This window comes from Saccostrea cucullata, unplaced genomic scaffold (assembly GCF_032062105.1).
Source record: "Saccostrea cucullata isolate Sc308-1 unplaced genomic scaffold, CSIRO_AGI_Scuc_v1 ctg5270, whole genome shotgun sequence".
Lineage (NCBI taxonomy): Eukaryota > Metazoa > Mollusca > Bivalvia > Ostreida > Ostreidae > Saccostrea > Saccostrea cuccullata.
This window is the reverse complement of record NW_026929483.1, coordinates 16,165-39,685: the sequence shown is the minus strand read 5'-3', so window position 1 is coordinate 39,685 and position 23,521 is coordinate 16,165. Positions and strand designations below refer to the sequence as shown.

General features: G+C 32.3%; 1 protein-coding gene and 1 pseudogene across 1 annotated transcript; both read left to right on the top strand.

Annotated features, from left to right (window-relative positions):
- Positions 1-287: 287 nt before the first annotated feature.
- LOC134280989 (galectin-5-like) lies at positions 288-4,728 on the top strand (annotated as a pseudogene).
- A 13,263-nt stretch (positions 4,729-17,991) lies between these two features.
- Positions 17,992-20,227, top strand: LOC134280990 (uncharacterized). Its single transcript, XM_062763446.1, has 8 exons — positions 17,992-18,073; positions 18,182-18,221; positions 18,378-18,487; positions 18,608-18,662; positions 19,071-19,145; positions 19,467-19,564; positions 19,832-19,988; positions 20,162-20,227. Exons 2-8 carry the CDS (start codon positions 18,195-18,197, stop codon positions 20,225-20,227), a joined length of 588 nt encoding a protein of 195 aa, XP_062619430.1. The 5' UTR covers positions 17,992-18,073; positions 18,182-18,194.
- The last annotated feature ends 3,294 nt before the right edge of the window (positions 20,228-23,521 follow it).

The window sequence follows — 23,521 nt, the reverse complement described above, 5'->3', positions numbered from 1 at the left end:
TTCTTTTATAGTTAAATAATTCTTCTGTGGGTTAAATTTTGTTCATGTGTCCTTGGCATGTTGAGGGATAATTTCCAAACATGAATGTCCAAACGTAGTGAAGATTTAAGATTAATATTTGATATATGCATAGATCAATGCGACCAATTATGAAAACATGTACATCGCAAACCCCCCTTATTTAGAATATTTACTTATTTTGGCTTTTAGCAATAGTTTTAAAAATTACATCTTTTTTGTGCATGCATTTCGTGCACTGCGTTTTCAATTAGAATACAAAACTGCCTATGAGCTGTTTTATTGATTTATTTTCATATATTTTTCAGCCCACCGGAAGCCACGCTCCCCCGGAGAAAGGGGGTCATTACCCTCCGCCTCAGGGTGGATACGGAGGTTACCCGCCTCCCTCTGGCGGCGCTTATCCCCCGCCGCCAGGTGGCGCTCCAGGTTACCCAGGTGGATACGGTCCCCCTCCCGGTGGATATGGTCCTCCTCCTGGTGGATATGGAGGCCCCTCGTCAGGTGGATACGGCCCCCCTCCGGGCGGTTATGGAGGTCATCCCGGTGGATATGGGCCCCCACCAGGAACGGACCAGTAGGCCCTCCCCCAGGCGGCTACGCTCCTCCTCCGATGGGAAACATGGGGCACATGGGACCCATCTATAACCCGGTAAGTGAGCATCATATTTGTACGTAAAAAGCACAGGCACTTGATTCGGAATAAAGAAGATGAGGCGGACGAAGTGCCTATTTAGTGCGACAGATACATGTAAGAAGTGAAAAATTAAATCTCAATTATATCCAAATTTTATTTGATATTTCATCTAATATTAAAGTTTACTTAATGTAAAATCTCTACAATTTACAAAAACCCCAGAAAGACTGAAAATATTTGCCAATGAAAAAGCATACACACATTAAAAAGAACAAAAACGATCATTTTCTCATATTTCAACAATTTTTTTTAATATGAGTTGGTCTTCACTCCATTTTTTTGAAAGATAATCCTGAAAGTTTGCAATAAAATATACATTTTTTGGTTTACAAAACATGCATGGAGCGTAGACCCACTACACATTAAAAGTACACTTTTATGGCAAAACATTCGCATCTGTTTGAGAATTACTTCAAGTCCATTAAGTCAAGGGTCATATCACAAAAATGATTTAAATGCCCACAATCATCATGAGCCATGTAGCATAGTGGTTAGCGGGTTAGTCTCAATGCAGTATGGAAATTCGGATTTTTATTGCCAGGGGGTTGAATCCCACGAATACCATCTAATATTTTTATAAAAAAAATTACGAGATATTTTTTCCTCTCAGAAAAGGTTTTTTTCTCTCATAATTTCATAAATTTAAATAATGAGAAGTTAATTCAAATACTCAATTCACATATTGAATATGATTTCTTAATATCTGACGCTATAGGCATTCTGCCCTCCTTGTTCCCCATCTTCTTTTTAACCTATAGTATAATAGTAACCAATGGGTTAAAATTTTATTTCCAAAACAAGTGCCTGTGACAAAAAGTGAAATTTTGTTCTGGTTCATCATAAGTGCCCGGTGTTATTTAAGGAATCACTGTCTAGTTTCGAGAGTATGCCAGGGCATCAACAATAGTGGGAAACATGGGATAATTTGCATAACGGGCGAAGCCCGTTATGCTAAAATTATCCCATGTTTTCCACTATTGTTGATGTCCCCGGCATACTCTCGAAACTAGACATGATTCCTTTTTATTTCCATTTCATTGTGAAATAAAATTGTAGATTTAGACATTAAGATGTAGACTAATCGATTTAAATTACACGAGGACTTCTATGCCAATTTCAATAGTCCTCGCACACTGACGTCAAACACAAAGGCAGCCGCACGAGATTTACATGCATATTTGGCCTCTTTAGCGTCAGACACAGAGACAGATGCGCACGAGATTTGCATGCGTATTAGGCCTCCTTAGCTGCTGACCTATCGACCTGCCTAATTTACATTCCGGCAGAATTACCCAGGAAATCAACTCCCTTAATTTCAAAGGGTTATTATAGAGAAAAAATTTAGAAATGGAAATATGATGAATTCATTCAATATAACATTGCATACAAAATTATTACTTTTCGTTATTGCTTCACATGACGGATTGAGTGTGAAGTTTGTCTTTTGGGGCTGGTACATCTAGTATTGAAAACTATTATTGGCACTATATATACTATAACAGAAATATTACACAGTATTCTGTACCGTGTAAAAATCACTTACTTTCTTTTTAGCCTTATTTGTTGTCCAAATGTAAAAGACTGCATATACTTGCTCTTTTTTTTATGTTCTACTTTTTAAAATGCCTTCCCGGGAATTAAAACATTTGCAAATTGAATATCTCAATAGACCTACATTTCACCTCAAGTAATGAATCAAATTCTTCATTTGAATACATTATACATATTATTATTTTTTGGGTAATATTTATCTTAAAATCTGATGAAGAAAGAAATAGAAGTTGGTACAGCGTGTATTAACAAATCACGATATATAGAGACTCGAATTGATCATAATTTGGAATAAAAATGAAGACAAACAGACAGAGGGGTGGTTTAAGTTATATAAACACGTTAAAAACCGATTGAAATCTTTTTTCTAATTCAACCATCAATGCATTGAAAAAACTAACTAATTTTCTTCCGACATCGCTTCCTACAAAAATCTCCCGCTCTTGTTCCTCCCCCCTCAGAATTTTTATCAAGGTCGCAGTATAATTTAATGTTTTTATACATGCATTTTTAAAAGTAATTCCCCAGTTTCATCTTTTTCCTGATAAGGACAAAAAAGAAAACTTTCAAATAAGGCTCGAATGTATTTAAGGAATCACTGTCTAGTTTCGAGAGTATGCCGGGGATCAACAATAGTAAACAGGGATAATTTCCTAACGGGCGAAGCCCGTTATGCTAAAATTACCCCATTTTTTCCCACTATTGTTGATGTCCCTGGCATACTTCAAAACTGACATGATTCCTTTATTTCCCATTTCATTGTGAAATAAAATTGTAGATTTAGACATTAAGATGTAGACTAATCGATTTAAATTACACGAGGACTTCTATGCCAATTTCAATAGTCCTGCACACTGACGTCAAACACAAAGGCAGCCCACAATTTACATGCATATTTGGCCTCTTTAGCGTCAACACAGAGACAGATGCGCACGAGATTTGCATGCGTATTAGGCCTCCTTAGCTGCTGACCTATCGACCTGCCAATTTACATTCCGGCAGAATTTCGGAAATCAACTCCGTTTAATTTCAAAGGGTTATTATAGAGAAAAAATTTAGAAATGGAAATATTAAACTATATTTGTGTGATGTACATTGCAGCCCATGCCATTCAGGGGTCGTGTTCCTGGCGGAGTTGTTCCAGGGAGATCAATCATCATCAAAGGCATGGTCACCGCAGATGACAGGTATGTTATAGTATTCAAATTTCATAACCATTTTAAAATTATTTATAACCACTTTTTGCCCCCATGAGCTGAAAGCTGTACTTTTGATCACCGTTGTCCGCAGTCGGTACACTTTTCACATTTTCAACTTTTTCTCAAGAATCACGGGTCAATTTTAACTAAACTTGGTACAAAGCATCCTTGGGCAAGGGGTGTGTGTGTGTGTTAAAGAAAATAAAGGACCAAGTCCTTTTAAAAGGGGAATAAATGAAAAGACAAATTGGAATGGAGTCATTAAAAAAACTTCTCAAAAACCCCTGGGCCAGAAAACTGGAACTTATTTGGAAGCATTCTGGGTAGTGTATATTTAAATTGTTCAAATCATGACCTCCGGGGGTAGGGCTTAACAGGGAATCTAAGTTTTACATTGAAATAATAATATAGAATCAAATATGAAATAACTATATAAGATGATAAATGAAAATTTAAATCATGGTTCAGTTTTCAGTGAACCTTAAATGTGGGGATGAATACGGCCTCCACTTTAACCCTCGTCCCAGTCAAGGCTGTGTGGTCCTGAACCATAACCAAAATGGATGGGGACCGGAAGAGAGGCACGACGGAAGTATGTTCCAACCCGGACAACATTTCGAGCTCTGTATACACGTGGAGCCAAACCAATACTTGGTAATGCAAATGGTTATATATTATGCTAATGTTTGAATTCTGTGATTATTGTATCAATGTCATTGTTATCATGTAAATGATATGTTACACAGAAAATAGCTTCATTTGTAATGACAGACATGTATCATCGCGTTAAATGACAACCATGTAGCATTCTTTTAATTATGATATTGATCTACAACCAAATTCATAAAATTTTACAATATGTTCATGTTAAAATAAACTATTATGGGGAAGTGCAATAAATAAATGATATCAGTATCAGGAAAACCTTAAATTAAAACTCATATGATAAATCTGAATTAGAAATTCTTTATAATTCTGCTATAAGAAGGCCAATTTCAGTTCTATAGTTGTATAGCTTTGGCATCAAAATAATGGAAGCTTACTTTCTTGGGCTAAAATCAACTTATAGTGAACGAGGTCTACATTAACCGTGACTTATACACACAGTATTGATGTTGGTTTTTATTTCTTTTCTTTCAGGTATTTATCAATCAGCAACCTAACCCTAACATTACCTTCGCCGCCAGACTGTACCCAATAGAAAAGTACGACGAGTTACACATCGATGGTTCGGTTCAGATCAGCGAAATTAAATTTGCATAATTCTTAAAGAAAATAAAAGACTCAGATTTTACAATCCACTTTGACATTTTATAGTACCTATTTTTCTGCTTCATTTCATGAGTGATGTGCCTTTGTATCGTTTTTAGCGTGTTTTGACTTTTTACTTTGTATTTCATGGAATTTGCTAAATATATATCTTGAAACATTTTTATCTTAAATGAACGTCTAAAAAATAAAGATCATATTGTACATACTACTTACAGCTAATATTTGATTTTTTCCTGAGTTTATACAAGGTTGACAAAATAGAGGAATACAGAATTTAAACATTTCATTTTTAGCGACTTGGGTGAAAAGAGGCTTCTGTTAAAAAAGTGCCTCGCTAAATGCCGTTCTTAAAATGTCGATTGATAATGTTACATTTAGAAAATCCACTGCACCGAAATAGGGAAAATAATACCCCCCCTTTTTTTAATAAAAAAAAATCTAAGAGTGTACATATCTAAAAATATATAATTTCACCGTCAAACACAATCTATATGTGTTATATGCAAGCAGATTGTACTTTTTCTCACGTTTAAAGAATGGCTCTTTTCGGTATAATAAAATATACCGAATAGGGCCATTCTTTAAACGTAGAAAAGCAATCTCTTGCATATAACGACATATAGATTTTTTGACGGGGAAATTTTTTTTTTAATTTTATACACTCTTACATTTTTTTTTTTTTAAAAAAAAGGGGGGGGGTGGTTTTATCCATCTTCTGTGGGAAAATGAATACCTTTATTTAATCTTCGAAAAATAGCTGGAAAATCAATGCACACGCTAAATACACCACAATTTATTATAAAATTTTAAAAATTCTAAAAAAACATATCTATGCTGCCCCCAATTCGCGTACAGAAATTGATATGCTTAGTAATAGGCCAAAGAAAAAAACGAATTAAAGGAAAATATTAAACTAAACCCCCCAGAACATAATTAAACATTCACGAGCAATTTCCGAAAAAAAAAGCAATTATCCCCATTCTTAAAATTATAAACATCCAACTTTAAAAAAATTAAGATATAATTATTTGTTTAAAGTTTATAATTAACTTTTTTTCACATCGAATACAATACTCAACGTGGACCCAATATTCAACGAACTGTAGTGAAACAACCACTACTCAGATCATACCCAACTAGAGGTACTGTGAGCAATGAGCTCACTAAATGATACCCACCACGCCTCCCATATGAATTTAATGGCAGTGTCCATGTTTTGCTCTGGAAAATCCTAAATTACTCAGATCAAAAAGAAAAATAGGAGGTGCACAATGGCAATTTGTAATAAAGATTCTGTGAAAGTTTCATTAAATTTCCTTCAGTGGTATGGGAGGAGTTGCGGATAAGAGATGGGTCCCCCAAGCGTAACCAGGGACGGCAAAGAGGGAGGGACAATTTAACGATTACTATATACCCCCCCTTTTTCAAGCGGGGGGTATAATGAACATTCAGGAAGTTAAAATTCCTGAGACTGAGCCAATCGCGTTTCTCGGTCTTTCGGCGAATTTTTTCCGCTTGTCGGAAGTCCCAGGACGTTGCGAATGGAAGCTGGTAGTAATTAGTTAATGTTATACATGGGAGAGTATTGGTTTCTTTTAATGCAATAATATTCAAACTTTTCAAAGTTGCAAAGCTGATGTTTTTTATCAAATGTCTTGAGAGAGCTTTTGCAAAGGTATTAAAAGAATTAACCTTTATTTTTAATTCCTGATAATAATTTTTTTTTTTAATTTGATCAAAATAATTGATATATATATTGACGACGATTTTTATTTGCAAGTTACAACATATTTGTTGTTACATGTTTGTGAAAATACGACTTGTGACTGGCAACAGAACTTATTTATACACACGGCAACAAAATACAACCAGGAGATATGTTCTTTTAAAATGTGCTTTTAATATACGGAAGGATTCTTGTATGCACAAGTTCATCATCCGAGTACAGATGGACTAAAATAGTTATTTCATTTGTAAAAAATGAAAAAAAAAAGATTAAAAGGATTAAAGAATTGAATTATGTGTGTTTGTATGTGTAACTGGGGGTAAAAACCCGTGAAAAACATTGTGAGAGTTTTGCATGAACAATATCAGCCCCCACCAGCACGTGTAATTTTTCCTTAAAATTTTGAAAATGTAATAATTCAAAAAAATTTTTGAAATGGAACATAATACAACTTTTTCTTATAACAAATCAAAGAACACGTAGAATCAGCTCAATATCTGCAAGCTTCATTGAAAACTATAAAGGTCGTCATTCCCCAAAACGTTTATGTTTCCTCATGCTGCACAATCTCACCTCAGCTCTTTTTTTTTTTTTTTTTTTTTGGTAAAATGATCAATGAACACCATTGTTGAGATGAAACATGTCATTTATTTAAAATGACAAAAATAAAAAAAATATATACATAACTTGGTGGGGAAAAGGTCAAAAGGTAATAGCAAGTTGTTAAAAGGGAACAAAAACTAAACTTACCCGTATTTCATTTTATAATCATCAAGACCCACAAACAGCTCTAGAGACGGCAGCTAGCCAGATGAACGGACAGCTAAACAGACGGACGGACAGACGAAGAGGAAACCCATATCACCCTTATACGGGACTACTAAGTTCTATTTTAATTATGGTTAAGTAAGATGAGTTGAAAATTTCAAGGAAAAAACTTAGTTACGTCACATAGAGTTTGACGTAACTACCGGTATCGTTCAATAAACTTACCTTTACTACCAAACAGAGACACAGAAGTGAAACTAATTAAATTTTTCCTACCTTAAAGACGTTTGCGGGATTTTTTTGTGCGCATCTTTCTGCGAATCAAGCTCTTCAATAAAAATTGGTAAAATGGGAAGGAATGTTGGTAAAATCAGGTGGCAAATGCTGGCCGGGCCAAAGGACAATTATAATTTATAAAGGCATATCATTTTCTTTGTTTTTATAAAAAAAAAATAAATAATAAAATTTTAATTTATCTGAAAATTTCAGTTCAATTATATAGGTATTTTGTAAGAAATTTAAAAAAAATAAAATGCCCCGGTTGTAAAAAGGGCCTCTTTTTACCAGGACACACAAAGATGGCGCCGTAGAGATCTACACGCTGTCAAGCGGTCGAAACATGTTGAAAATGACTGATCCATGAGTTGGGGGGAGATTTGTGAAAAAGGGTACAATGAATAGAAGATTAAACATGATGAAGATACGTGAGGCTACTGTGTAAGTATACATTGATATAATAATTACACTTTTTTTGTTTTCATATGATTATTTTATCAGCGCTTTTATCAGCAACAGTGATGCATTTGATCTTTTGTCTTACAAAATGAGGCTATTGAGTAGCTATTGACATTTGACAGTATTGAATTAATTACTAATAAGTAATTGAAACCCTGGTTAAAAATTTTCTTTGGGTCGAACTTGCAGACTAAATATAAAGCTTATGTTTTTGATTTTCAGCAGTAAACAAAACACAACTTGGGTATTTATACAAATATTGATTTATAAATTTATAAATTTTATTACTAAGACTGGGTTTTTTTATTTTCAGGACTCAAAATGTTGCACAAACAGAAGGGCACACATGTAAATTTGAATGATGAATCATGGAAAAAAGGGGAAATCGTTAGTTGGATCATATGGCGAAACAAATGAACTGTTGGGATTGTGGGCACACACTGACTTTAAATAACATCGTAAATGAAAGGCGTCAAGGGTTTGCTTCAAACCTGACTATTACCTGTAGTGCGGTGTTCTGAATGAAGTAACAACTGGCAAGTCACACAGAGTTAATAAACGCGGCCCTGCTGTGTTTGACATAAACACAAAGGCAGCTTTAGGTATTGATAGTTTATATACCATTATAGTCAATTTTTAAATATAAAAATAACAATAAAAATTTTATGTGATAAAATTGAATACGTTGATTGACAGACATTTAGAACAATTGATCATTATAGTAGAGGGTGGGGCACTGTCATGATTAGCAACTGAAAATATGGGCAAACTTTATCTTGCTAAGAAGTTTACTTGTTTATTTATTATTCTGTTTTACCTTTTTCTTGTATGTACCTTATTGCAGCTGAAGTAAGAAAACCAAGCTTGTAGTAGTTCTACCACTATTTATAGTAGTGCTAACCTACATTATCTTTTTAAAAATTACCATCTGGGTAATAGCTTTAGAAAAAATGTCACCTTTATACCCCCCTTTTTGTGGTGCTTGGTACTAAAAATTTTTGTAACCCTTTGCACTCCTTCTGTGCTACATGTAAAACCTATATTTCATTGATATATTTCTAACAGCTTGCCTACTAGATTAGAATAATGACTCTTTTATCACTTTTATAAATGTAGCTTTGATAGAAACAATTATTTAAAAGCTATATTGAATTTAATTGTTTGATTTGAAAATATGTAATTTCTTTTCCCATATAAGAAAACTTTAATATTCCTTTTTTCATTTGCCCTAATTTCTACCCGTAATTTGTTGTTTTTGATTTTTTAACTTCTATTGTTGTTATTAACTACATACGATTAGATATATATAAAGTGACCTTAAATTATTATACAGGTATGCTTCATAGTGGATCCGGGCCCCACAGGTCACCAACTTTATGTCTTCCATAGAATAAGGGTATGCACCATAGAACTATGAAAGCCCGTGGTGTGAAGTGGAGCCACAAACCAATCTGTTGCCCAGCAGTCATGCAGTGAGGCCTTATTGGAGGAAAAACAGGGCAATGTATCAGCAAGAAGGTACATGCTATATGGTTTTTATATACCCAAAAGATCATGTTATGCCAAAGTGTCCATCATCTCCAACCTCTATAACACACTGAAATGACAGGTTTCCATACTGTTTCAAGTTCTGTAGGTCAAAGATCAACTTCACACTGATAGGTCCAAATTGGGGCTGGTTTATATATAACCCTTAGGCCAGATTTGATTACATGCTAAAGTGAGCTAGGATAAACACAATTTATAAAAAAAAAGGAATTTTATGAATAATTATATCATTTTTACTTTTGCTATAAAATATATACCGGTATACATTATTTCTTACGAGTCTTAAAATGAGTTTTTTTGTTTAGTGTAAATGAATCCAATGACGGTCAGCAGGCTCGCAGCTCTGGGGGGGGTTTTAAATACGACATGGGATGGCAGAAGCGTGGGGAGGAAGGCCTATAAAAGAAAACTGGAGTGGGAACATTAATCGGAACAAGCCGGGAAAAAATGTGGCTTTGGTGTTCGATCAAAGGATTGTCGCAAATGTTCCTTTTATACAAATATGGGGAAAACTCCTCCAAACATAAGTGCTGTAAAAATTGGGAGGGCTCGTCAAAAGCAATGGAGAGTAACGTTGCAGTTGAATTAGTGAACAAAATTGAAAAAAAAAATGTTGAAGTATCAGTGTTAGTTATGGATGACGACTCAAAAAAATGAAATCAATGAAGAAATTCCACATCCGGTGATCAAATGGAGTGACATTAGTCACACTAAAAAGCATCTTGGTAAAATTTTTTTCCAACTACAAAAGAAACACAAGAATTTCAACAACAATTGTGTCAAGTATTTTCAAAAATGCTTCTCTTACGCTATTGTACAAAATAAAAATGATACAGAAGCATTAAAGAAAAACCTAAAGCAAATAGTGCCACATGCTTTTGGAGAGCATGACCAGTGTGACTCAAAATGGTGTACTTATAAAACTAATCCTGAAAGTTCCCCACAAGTCCCTTCCATCTGGAAAAGATCTACAGGGTGATGAATTTAAAAAAAGACCTGAACATTATATTTGAAACTTTTTCAATAATGCTCACAAGATTTCCCCTGCTGCATCTACTAGAGATGTTGAATCATTCAATAATTCAATTGTCAAAAGCCCCCAAAAGACTGCACTATTCTTCATCATCTAGTTTGCAAAATAAGTTAGTTGTGCAGTAGCAGAGAAAAACATGGGCTCAACATACGTCAACAAAGTTAACGAACTGGTGGGTGTTTCGCCTGGACGGTTTTTTAAAAACTTGCAAAAAAAAGACAAAACGCGCAAACGCAGACTCGCGTATGAAAAAACAAGAGAATTAAAAAAAGAAAACTTGAAAGAAAATTAAAAAACAGTACCATGAATTCCGTTTAAAATTTGGGAAGGATAATTTCAGTCATCTGTTGATTTGACACAATCTGACGGCGAGTTTGTCAAAGAAATACCTGCTCCAAGCATTGTACCAACTGTCACTCCATGTATATTACCAAAGAAATATACCTTTGTGTATTGTGACATGAAACAACATTTTAATAAAACGTGTGATACATTCAGATTCGGCTGTTTCAGAAAATGGCAATTTTTGAAAAACATCTTACCTAGTCAACGAATTTTAACAGCAGTTCTCAAGTCACTGGACTGACTGTTCATGGAAATGTTTTGCATTTAATGGTACTCCTGTAACATCCGTTTCATTGCAACTTGCATTGGCATCATTTCTCATGGTTAGATGATCAAAAGCCTTGTATTTTTGTAGGACATAATTTCTTGAGGTTTGATTTACCTAGGGTTTACGAAATTTTGAAATTTGTCATTTTCTTTCTTTTTAACCAGTTGTATTAGGTGTAGTAGACACACTACTTCTGTTTTGAGAAGTTTATCCTGGTCTGGAAAAATATTCACAAGAGTTTCTTGTTACATATTTTTTAAATGAAAACTATGCAGCTCACAATGCTGAGGATGTTGTTCTTGTTCTTCAAAAAATTGTTCAACATGTAAAACCGTGCATAACTTGTAACCCCCGTTCAAGTATGCATACCTTTGGGTTAGAAGTACCTTTTTGACAAAATTGTAGATAAAAACTTAAACACCTTGTTAGTTTTATGCAATGATAAGATACTTTCAAAGCAAATGTGTAAAAAGATTGCTGAAAGTGGATTAAACTTAGGTCATCTAAAACTTGCTCACACCAGAGGTGGTTTAAAAACACTCTTGTCTGAAAAATTCGATGGGAAACCTATAAAAAAAAAATGTTTACTTGAAAAAATAAATAAGTATTTTGAAGACAAACAGTAAGGCAAACAAATTTTAGCTGAATGTAACAATAGACATTAGACGTTTAATTGGCTGTATTTGTACATGTATAGTTTTTTTGCATCTTAGTTTTACAAGTCTGTATAGCTAAAGATTTTCAAGCTTCTTGCCTTAATTTTATAGCAACAAGAATATAAAAAGTAACGGATGAGTTCAGCAACATCAGTTTGAGTGATGATAAATTAAAATTATGACAAGAATAGAAAAAATGTTTATATTGAAAAAAATGCCAATTCTTTATTATTATCGGCCATTTTATCGTGTATTTTTCCACGTCGGCAATCACTTGGGAATAGGCTCAACAATCGCAATCTTTTTCACATTTATTAAAGTTAATAAAACGTATAACAACAACAATCAGGGGTATCAGTTCCTCCCCACTCCCTACAATATGTATATTGGGAAACTCGCTAGATCATTACTTAGATAAACGGACAGACTCATATTTTGAAAATATCCATAAGATTGGATTTTATTGTATTTTCAATCAACAATTTAGTATCATTGGAATACTGAATGGAAATTGTGGGGGTTTGTGAATAGTTATTGAAAAGGGCAAGCGCAAAAAATTCTGGTTTGGATTCTTGCCACTTTAAAAGAAAAACAAGTAAATATATTTAATGCTAAATCACAGTTTAGTACTAGTATATGTTAACATATTTACAGGTTCTCTTATTCATCAAATCATAAGCTGACGATTTTATTTCATTTCACGGAAAACAATATGTGATATAAAAATCAACGTCTATAAATACGGGTGTGTATCATTACCGCTACATTTTCAAAATTTTCAATACCGCTACATAGTCATTACCGCTACATAAAAAAGTATACATTACCGCTACATTGCCTCTTTCGTTAACCAGCCACTTAGGCGTGTACAGTACAACCTATACATGCATAAAATCCGTTTCCCCTGCTCACCACAGGTAGGTAAAAGTAAGACTTTGAACAGGATGGATTTTTTTTTATTAAAATCAATTTTGTTTCATAAAACACGCAAAAAATTAAAATCAAGCACTGTTCATAGATAAAATTCTATAAATGACCGTTCAATGTGCTTCGGAATAAACATCAATCACAAAGCACTCTTCAACTTCTCGAGGATCGTAAAAACCCAGCCAAAGAAAACTTTTAACAACTGTTCAAATTCTGTTGATTAGAACTCATATACAGAACCATACCTGGCTAAATCGATATATGTAGCGGTAATGGATTGTTTTGGCTGATTCAATATGTAGCGGTAATGAGTTGAAATTTTTGGCAATGTAGCGGTAATGTTGATGGAAAATATGATTTATTTGAATAAATTTATTTTAAAATGATATGATAAATTTCTTTTTCCAATAAATTAAAAAATGTCCAAAAGAAAAACAATTCAGCGTATTGGGAATATCACTTTTTTAAATAAGAGGTCAGAAGAAAAAGATCGATAGAAAGAATAAAAAGAAAAGTATTCGAATTCAGTTTACTGTTTAATTTATTTTGCAGAAATAATGCTAATTATTAGAACTCATAAACATGCATGATTGTAATTGAGATAAATGCATTTAAATTCAAGTGAATAAATTAATTTCTTATATAACTAGGTCAATACACATACATGTTTCGGAATACAATTTTAAACCATAGTGTGTTATAATTAACCTATGACATTTAAAATGATAACATTTTATTCCGAAACAAGAATGATTAAAAGTGTCCAAAACTGATATTAAATTGATTAATGTACAAAAAATTTGCTTAATAAGTAGAGTTTTTATGCAAACATGTCCATATTCATTTACAAAAGATTGACATGCTTATAATGTTTTAAAAATGCAGCATTTTATGCTTGAGAAAAAAACATCGATTGCTCTCATAGTATCAGATGCACTTAAGGTAAAAATCCTACCCTAAAATGAACAAATGTTTGATTTCCGGAAAAAAAGAAAAAAAAAAAACTTTGACTACATGTAACTCTGATCTCAAGTATTCGCATAAGTATGTGCATAATTTATTTATAATAAGTGTTTTTGAAATTGAACACTATTTGCTTTAACATTAATTTTATCAGGAAACCATCTTATTTCATTGCTTTTTATTTCCATTAATTTGATTTTTTTGTTTTAATTAATTTGATTTTTTGTTTTAATTAGCTGAATTAGAATTTAAACACATGATTTACGGTACAGATTCCAGATTTCAAAAACATTACCAGTATCTTACTTTTGCATGACCAATTTATTTTCCTAATACACCACATGATACATGTAGTACTTAAACATTTCAAATAAGGCAAGCTATGATATCAACTCACAGAGATTAAAAATGAAAAGATATAAACTAAAAAAAAATACAATTTAAATTTGTAAATGTAAATGAAAATTTAAAAAAAACATATATTTTTCTATTATATTAATTAATTTGAATTATTTAAAATCTGTATCGAATTATTAATAAATATTTATGTTAATTACCATTCATAAAATGATCAGATTTTGCTTATATTATATTAATTAGCTTTCTTTCCAGGGTTCATCTGAACAGACTATAGGTCACCTGTAATTAATTTCTTTTGTTCTCTCCCTCCTCTTACCTGTACACCATTCCCACCTAGCCAAAACCAGTCACCTATACTTTTTTTTCAGAATTTTGGCTAAGTGGGAAGACACCATTTCAATAGGGTGGTGTAAATTAAAATCTTCATTAGTATAATTTTTTTTACCGAGTATACAAATTTTACATTTTGTTTTAAACTGAAGATTGGTACCTGTATAATCTAATATACAAGCACCTATGTTAAGGTCAAAATCTAGTAAATGCCTTTAGACTAATTTTTTTTTTTTACCTCTTTAGACTAATAGATCCATTATGACGTCATAATCAATTTCAACTTTCTTTTTCCCGTACTTTACGGCTTTAGCAGAATTATGTAGAAAATAGGGTATTTTCATGACATTCAATTTGAAATCATATGAAAAGTAAACCGGATACCTATATTTAATTTGACATTATTTTAAAGAAGAGGCCATGAACAAACAAATTACCGTTTTCTGAGAGACTGTAGGCAATCTGGATACATTTCCTTTGTCGAAAATAGTAAAAACTCCCATATTCATGACTGGTTTTCTTAATTTTGCATTGAAAATGACAGTTTAAAATACAGTTTTTCATCTTGTTTACCTACAATTTATGCCCCGAAACACCTTATTTGACCAAGCTAAAGTTTAAAGCATCAATAAAGGAATGTATTATGCCAGTAGCTGTAATTCGAATAAAAAATATATGATTTAACGAAAATATCTCTTAATATATCACTTAAAAATTCTTTTTCAAAAATGGAATAAATTGTGTCTAAAGAAATTGTGAATGTGAATGACAGGAGAGTTAGCAAAACTGCAGAACAAATAACAATAAATATACATGTAAATGTGATCTAGAACAAAAACATCAAGGAATAGTGCATATACATACATGCAGCTATAACGTCATTACTTATGTCACGTGAACTAACGTAATAATGATCTAACGTCATAATAGTTACTACAACAAAACTTCAAGGTAAAAGCCCTGTGAATGCAGGCCATTCTATAATCTAATTAATACAATAATCTGTATCCTTTATCATCTTTTGCTTTAAAATAACCTTTTTTTATTCCTTTATTTATTTATTTATTACAGGTGTATTAATAGTATTTCGGATAAGAAATGGATATGAATGAAATTCTAGATTTTGGAGAAAGTGCCGTTACGGATGTGGTAAGTGACAATCACGGACATATATATAAATAGAATTTTAAAAAAAATCTTTAATCCTTTCTTTCATTGTTGGACGAAACGCCGGTCAATGAGCTCAGTCCGATATGCATTTACACAATTCTATATTAATTTTTTTTTTCAGGAGACAAAACTTAATATTTTAAAATTCGATTACAACTGGTGCGATGCAGTCGAAGAGCATGAAAGACAAATGGAGGTATTCAGATACTACTATTGAGATTTAAAAAGTTTGAATCGTAGAATAATTCTTATTTAAATTGTTATTTCCTTTTTTAAACTCGATAATCAGTATATGGTGGTAATGGCACATATGAAAATATAGAGGTAACATAATTCTCTTCTTTTGGGGGTGGGGTGGAGGTTAGTTTATATAAGGGGCCCCTTTAAGATAATTTTTTAAATATAATTTTACAATAATTTACAACGTAAGATTTTCTAAAATTTCACTTGTGTGAGGAATAAGGAGACTGTAAACTTGTTGAATATATTACAAGAAAAAAAAATCAAACACACCTATCTTTAAAAAGATCTACTGTTCATACAAAGTACCTCCTTTGTAAATATATTTGATTCAACTATTAAAGTGGATGTGAATGAAGGTATGTTTTAAAATTTTATTTAGACGGAGAAATTTGAGACCTGTAAGTTCGACAACGCTGCAAGTGAAAAAGTCGAGGATAAGAGAAAAATTGAGGTATTTCAATACATTTTTAAAAAGGGCTGAGATCTAAAATGGGATAAAATTAGAGCTTAAGTTCTTGTTTTTTTTTTTTTTTTATAAAGTGAATTTTTAATTGTGCAAAAAAAAAAAAAAAAATAAAAAAAAAAATAAAAAAAAAAAAAAAAAAAAACAAAAAAAAAAAAAAAAAAAAAAAACAAACAAACAAAACAAAAACAAAAAACAAAAAACAAAAACAAAACAAAAAACAAAACAAAACAAAACAAAAAAAACCCCTTGCAAAATGCATTATTAACCGAAGGATATGACATTCAAATGTCCATCCAAAATCATAAAAACTTACATGTTGCAGTTGAAAAAAAAAACGGATACAATAATTAATGTACGAGGGCTGTTCAATAAATTATGTCCTGAACTGTAAGACATACAATACAGATATCATATGACATTAAACTTGACTTTCTCTCATTATTGAATCTTTACTGAATTTATAACAGTTTATGTGACCATTTTTCATCACATAGTTTCATCGTGAGAAGCTGGGAAACAAGGGCTATTCGAGACACTGCATTATACATGTAAATGAATGATAAAGAATCAGTAAACTAGAGTGAAAATAAAGGCTACATGAAAGCTGCTGTAAAACTTGTTAAAAATCCCAAAGAAATATTCACTGAAATATGTGTCATTTACAGCAACCGATGCCTGATTTATAGACAAAGGAGCAGGTGGATTTCAATGATAAAAAAATATATAATGGGAATCAAAAATGGGTACCCTCTTTGCCAACAAAAATTATAACAACTTATGTACTGTTTGCCAAATTTCAACAAATAATATTTGATGTATGATTGACTTTAAGACACAAAGCAAATTTGATAGACATCATATCGGGAGTAATTTACACTGTTTTTAAGAAACGTTTGATAGTAAAAAAAACTTGGTACTCAAAGGTCACCCTATATTTTGAAAAACGAGTGAAAACGACAGCGTGTACGAAAGTCTTAACACTTATTTTAAAATATCAGTAATTGTAGTTATCCATGTTTTTTTATATTCAAAATATTGGAGCATGAATCTATTGATTAAAATTGCGAAAGTCTAACAAAAGCAAAGGTATGTAAGAGCACAAAGAGATTTATATGCAATTTTCTTAAATATTAGTGGTATTGTTGTTCAAATTCGTATTCGGGGAGACAGTTTAATTTCTGAAGGAATCTAGAAAGCAAATTTTTTGCAAAAAAATCGAAAGGTTTATTAGAGGAAGGACCCAGAATCAGGAATCCACTGCATTAAATTTCTTCATGACAACGTCCAAACCCGCACGCTCTGAAGAGTAAAGGGGTTTTCGGGATACAGAAAGTTAATGTTTTTTCACATTAACAATATTCGCCAGATCTTTGACCTTTTGACTTGTTTCTATTTCCAAACTTGAAAAATCACCTTTCAGAAAGAAAAAAACAAGTCCAGAAAATCATTGGATCTGCCATTTTCCAGTATACTGGGTCATACCCAAAAATGAGTTCTAAAATCAATCAGAAATTAGATAAAAAATGTTACGGACATGTGTTTGAATTAAAAGAGTTAAATAAGTAAAATCATGAAGACTAAATCATTGAAAAGCGTCGTTTGCTTCTTTCTGAGCACCGAGGACATTATTTATTGAACAGCCCTCGTACATGTACATGGAAATATAGTTATTATAGTTTATGTTAATTAATGAATTTTCTCTTTAAAGCGATGTGCAGAAATTGAAAGAGAAGTAAAGTCCACTCTTTTCGGGAAAATAAAAAAGCGACATTACCGGCAGAAAGGAGCATACTGTCAGGTAGATTTTACATTTATATCAGATCCTTTGTCATTTACTAGTATATAATTTATCTACATTGTGTATTCTGAAAACGGTGTTTAAATTTAAACTTGTTTTTTCTCGTAGAAATGAAGAAGAGATGTTAGACAATCCCCTAAAAGATAAGGTAAGCATTGTTTATATCGTCATGCATGGTGTGATTTTTTTTGAGTTCTTTCTTTCAATTTCTAATTCGTTGGGGAACTATAGGGAGTTGTAGTGAAATGTTGATAATTTTTCTCGTCTTTTTTTTAAAATTATTTTTCTCGATATTTTCAAATAGGAGATTAATATCACGGATCAATGTGCAGAAATTGAGAGAGAAATTAAGAAACGTCTTTTTGGACAGAAAACAAACAGCGACATCACCGACAGAGGGGAGAATTTTGCCAGGTACGTAGAATCTACAATTACATCAAAATCTTTTAATTTTGTCACACATATACAGGTAGATTGTTATTTCCTGATTTATAAAGATGGTTAGTTTTGAATCCTTTTTTTTTTTCTTTGTAGCGAAGAAGCACAGATTTTTAAACACAAGCCCCTGAAAGAGCCCCTGCAAGATTTGGTAAGTACAGTTTTATTAAATTATTAAGGGGTGACTGATTTTGTTCTGATTTACGTTTCTTTCCCTTTTTTATTCGTTGTGGGCGGGGGATTTAGTGATAACATTTTTGGTATTTGTTATGGTTGAAAATTTTCAATAATTTCAAATAGGTTAAACCGAAGACATTAGCAAATATATAAATCAGTAATATGTATGATGAAATAAGGCGGTTTCTTTTATGATGAAATAAGGCGGTTTCTTTCAAAATAATGCTGAAGAAGAGGGATAAGATGAAAATACTCAAATGATAATTTAGAGGCCTTTGGTGCGATGCATATGTTAAAGTAACAGTGTATAGTAATATTCTTCGAGTTTTTAAAAAAAATTTGGAGTTACATGTAATTTAATATGCGCTTTTAAAATTTGCAGAGGGAGAAACTGGAAATGCATAAATTTGATAACCCGTGGACTGACGGTGTGGAGAAAGAAATGAAAACATACAAGGTATTGCAAAATAAATTACTGTCGAATCCATAAATAAATGAGGGACAATTTCTGTGGATTGCTTGAATTTCACTGGTTCGTTGGGGCAGAATTTCGTGTATTCCCCTTTGCCTACAGAAAGAAATATGATTTTGTAACTAACTTCTATTACCTTATGGAGGATGTTTATTCGTGGATGAAAAGTACTCACGAATCTAAACTATTTTCTTTTGATAAACAAAATAGGGAAAAAAGAATTACATGGTAGAGAAAAAAATGTTATCTGATCATTTGAAAAAAAAATTAACATTGGCTACAAGTATACCCCTAACTATTTTGTAGAAAATAAGAGCAACGGATAGAGCAATCAACAAAAAGACGAAGTCGAGTGTAAAGAAGGCCATCAAAAAGGAAACTAAAGACGACTTTCGAATTCTTAGGTAATGTGTTATATCGTAAATAAATTTTGTAGAATTTACTATTAGTTTTGAATTTCTTAAATTGCAAAACTTTAATGTAACAAATGCATGATGACCTGTGTTGATTTCTTACTTTAAATCTTTTAACAAAATATGTAGAATTTAAAATTTTTCTTTTTTATCTAGGTTAAAGTCAGTATGCTGAAATATCCTGTTTTTATTACGTTTTAAAATTCAAAACAAATGAATATATCAAATATTATTGCAAAGCTTTTACTTTTTACGCAGAGAGAGCCCAGAAAAAGACAAGAGAGAAAGGCAATCTAAAGTGCATTATGAAGAAGACATCCAAAAGGATCTTCAAACCATCCAGACAAAAGTATCTGAAGAAAATCAAGAGACCCCAAATCTTCAGCCATTGGCTACGACAAATGATGAGAGAAAGGTATTGCATACTTGTATTGCAGACTTTGACAACTTCCCTATCTTTTGTCTTTGCGTTAGCACACGAAAGCAACAGCAGGGAATTACAAAAGATATTTTACCTAATTTATATGAATTCAATTAAATCTGAATCTGGAATGTTTTTGATATGTGTCATGTTGTAAATTTGAATAGTGGATGGCAATGAATACAAAATTAGAAAGTTATAATCTTGTACATTTTCTACTTTCTGCCATCTAGTAAATTTACAATTTCAAATATGACAGTTTTTGTTGAAAAGTCGACATATGCTGTGTGGGCGGCAATACATACAAAATTAAAAAGAAATTAATATATTATCTTGTACATTTTGTAAATTTAAAATTTCAAACAGGACACAGTTTTGTCGAAAAGCAGACAAATGCTATCTATAATAGTATATATTTTAAAATTTCTTTCCCAAGCTTGTGATGTCTATGAGGTCTTTGACAATGAAGGTGACGATGATGTATTCATGCCGAGGAAACTTTTCCTGTTCAACATCTGTGATTTTAAGGTACTGAAAAAAAATTCTTAAAGCTTTTCACTAACTGTTTGAAAAAAGTGAGAGATAGAAACAAGTTGGAAACGAAATGATCTTGTTAATTCATTTGAGTCCATTTGTACTTCAAAAATTCCAAAATAAATTTTATGTGTGTGGCAGTTCTACAATTTTTCATGTAGCTTACTCATTACACGTATATCGACAATTAATTAATTCTTTTTATTTCATTGGATGTAGAGTCAAGAAAAAATGGCTTGATACAGTGGAAAAGCAAAAGACAGCAAAGAGCAATTGGATTTTTTAAAAACAAGATTTTACTATTTTAAATGGATTGTTTTGAGAGAAAATAAATTTGCTTTAGATCAACATTTTGTTATTGTAGAACACAGCAATGTTCATTATTTAATTATAAAACTGGAATGTTGATTAAACTTCCAAATTATAAGTTACTAGTGTACATGTGCGAAAAGAGAGTATAAGCTACATTGAGTAATGTTGTACATTACTCATAGTGATAAATTAAAGCAATAAAAATTGATTCAACGTTTACGAATCCATGATTGATTGATTGATTGATTGTATATTGTTTAACGTCCCTCTCGAGAATTTTTCATTCATATGGAGAGGCCACCACTTGCCAATGGAGAGCTGCAAATTTTGTCCTATACTTGGCACTAAGGGTCATTGAGCAGGGAGGGATCTTTTTTTTGCCAGCACATACTACGAAATGGGACCTCGGTTTATACGGTCTCATTCGAAGGACCGGTCTCCTCGTCGAACCCGCGACGTAAGGAGATTGACTTCTTATTTTGCGACTCTAGAGCAGACGCTCTAATCACTGCGCCAAGCGGGCGACTACGACTCAATGAAGACAACTCCAATTGTTAATGAGAAAGGTCTTGTGTTACAATTTTGAATTCAGTGAATTTAAAACTAACTATAACACTCTAGATAATTATAATTAGTTTCAAATTCTCTCAGTTCTAAAACTTTAATGTAACACTTGTACAACTAGAAATTACACTGTTTCAACTCAACTGTCTTGAGCAGTACAACCTTAGGCTCGGATGTTTCTGAACATCTGTTCATCAGAAATTAAGGAGGAACATAATTGGTTGATGAAATTCATTGTTGTACAAACAAAACAATATCTATTTTCCTGCTTTAAACAAAACAAAAAACTATATGATAACAGTAAACCAACTTTTATTCGCGTGCGAGAAATTATCGCGAGTTTCGTCATCGCGAATATCAGTTGCTGCGAACCGGTCTTTAAAGTCTCTGTTTGAAATACGTGTATCTCATTGATTATATTTCTTTTATTTCACGCTTGTTTAAAGTCAGAAGGGGAAGTGTGAATGTGTAAGTAAATGTGAGCAAAAATCTCATTATGTCACTTAAAATGTCTTCTATCTAAAATTAAACAAGATGTGTTTGTGAAACACTAAGCGCCCGGCGGCAAATAAGTTAAAAAAAATTTAGCATATAGGTCACAGTCAAGGTCACAAGGTCATTGATCTTGGTGTCATTTAAAAGAACTTGATTAGTGAAGTATGCATACCAAATATGAAGTCTCTATCTCTCATGGTTCAAAAGTTATGGTGAAGGTTCAAAAAAGCTATTTTAAGCATATAGGACACAGTCAACGTCACAAGGTCATTGACCTTGGTGTCATGTGGAAGGGCTTATTTAGTGGAGTATACATGCCAAATATTAAGTCTCTATCTTTCTTCGTTCAAAAGTTATGGTGAAGGTTAAAGTTTGCCGACAAAAAAGCTATATTTAGCGTATAGGTCACAGTCAAGGTCACAAGGTCATTGACCATGGTGTCATTTAAAAAAGCTTATTCAGTGGTGTATGCACACCAAATATGAAGTTTCTATCTTTTATGGTTCAAAAGTTATGGCGAAGGTTCAAGTTTGCAGAAAAAAACTATTTTTAGCATATAGGTCACAGTCAAGGTCAAAAGGTCATTGGCCTTGATGTCATTTAATGAGCTTAATTAGTGGAGTATGCATACCAAGTATGAAGTATCAACTATTCATGGTTCAAAAGTTATGACGAAGGTTAAAGTTTGCAGAAAAAAAAATATTTTTAGCATATAGTTCACAGTTAAGGTCACAAAGTCATTGAACTTGATGTCTTTTGAAAGAGCTTAATTAGTGGAGTATGCACATGCACACCGAATATGAAGTCTTAACTATTCATGGTTCAAAAGTTATGGCGAAGGTTAAAGTTTGCAGAGAAACAGACAAACAGATAAACAAACAGACAGACAGAGAGGACAAAAACAATATACGCCTCGGATCTTTCGTTCCGGGCGCATAAAAAATTATAATATGTAAAAAAAAATCAGAAGGAAAATGAGCGCAATTCATTATGTCCGTATAAGGAATTCGTTAAATATCTATAGCTGGGGATCCAAGAAATTTTCCATATATCCATGAATTCGCAATAACTTGTGTTCGCACTAAACAAGTTTTACTGTAATTAGCTAGAAAAAAATCCAACCAAATAGCAAAAATGTTCTTTTTTTGCCTCGAGTCTTTCCTATTAAACGAAATATGAATCGTTGTAAAAGACTGAAAAAAGGTTCAACGGAATACACTGTACATGTTCCTGGAGTTACTTTCACGGACGTACTAGTCTATGTATAGCCATGAAATGTGACTCCTAGATTTAATTATATACCGAGGTATCGCCATGGACAATACGTACTCTAGGGATATGCAACTTCTTACAATTAATCGGATATCAACAATAAGATATAGTTTTAAACTCTGTTTGAATTGAGGCATCAAAGACTGTGTTAAACTTATTCTGTTCTACATATTCATTTTATATAACAAAAAAAAAAAAAACAAAAAAAAAAAAAAAAAACAAAAAAAAACGAGTGAAAACAGTTTTTTGAAGACGTTCCAGTTAAAAAATCTCCCAATTATTGTTTGGTTTGGCTATACATGTTGTTTCATTTCATTGGATTTTTTGAAATTTTCAGGCAATAAACACAT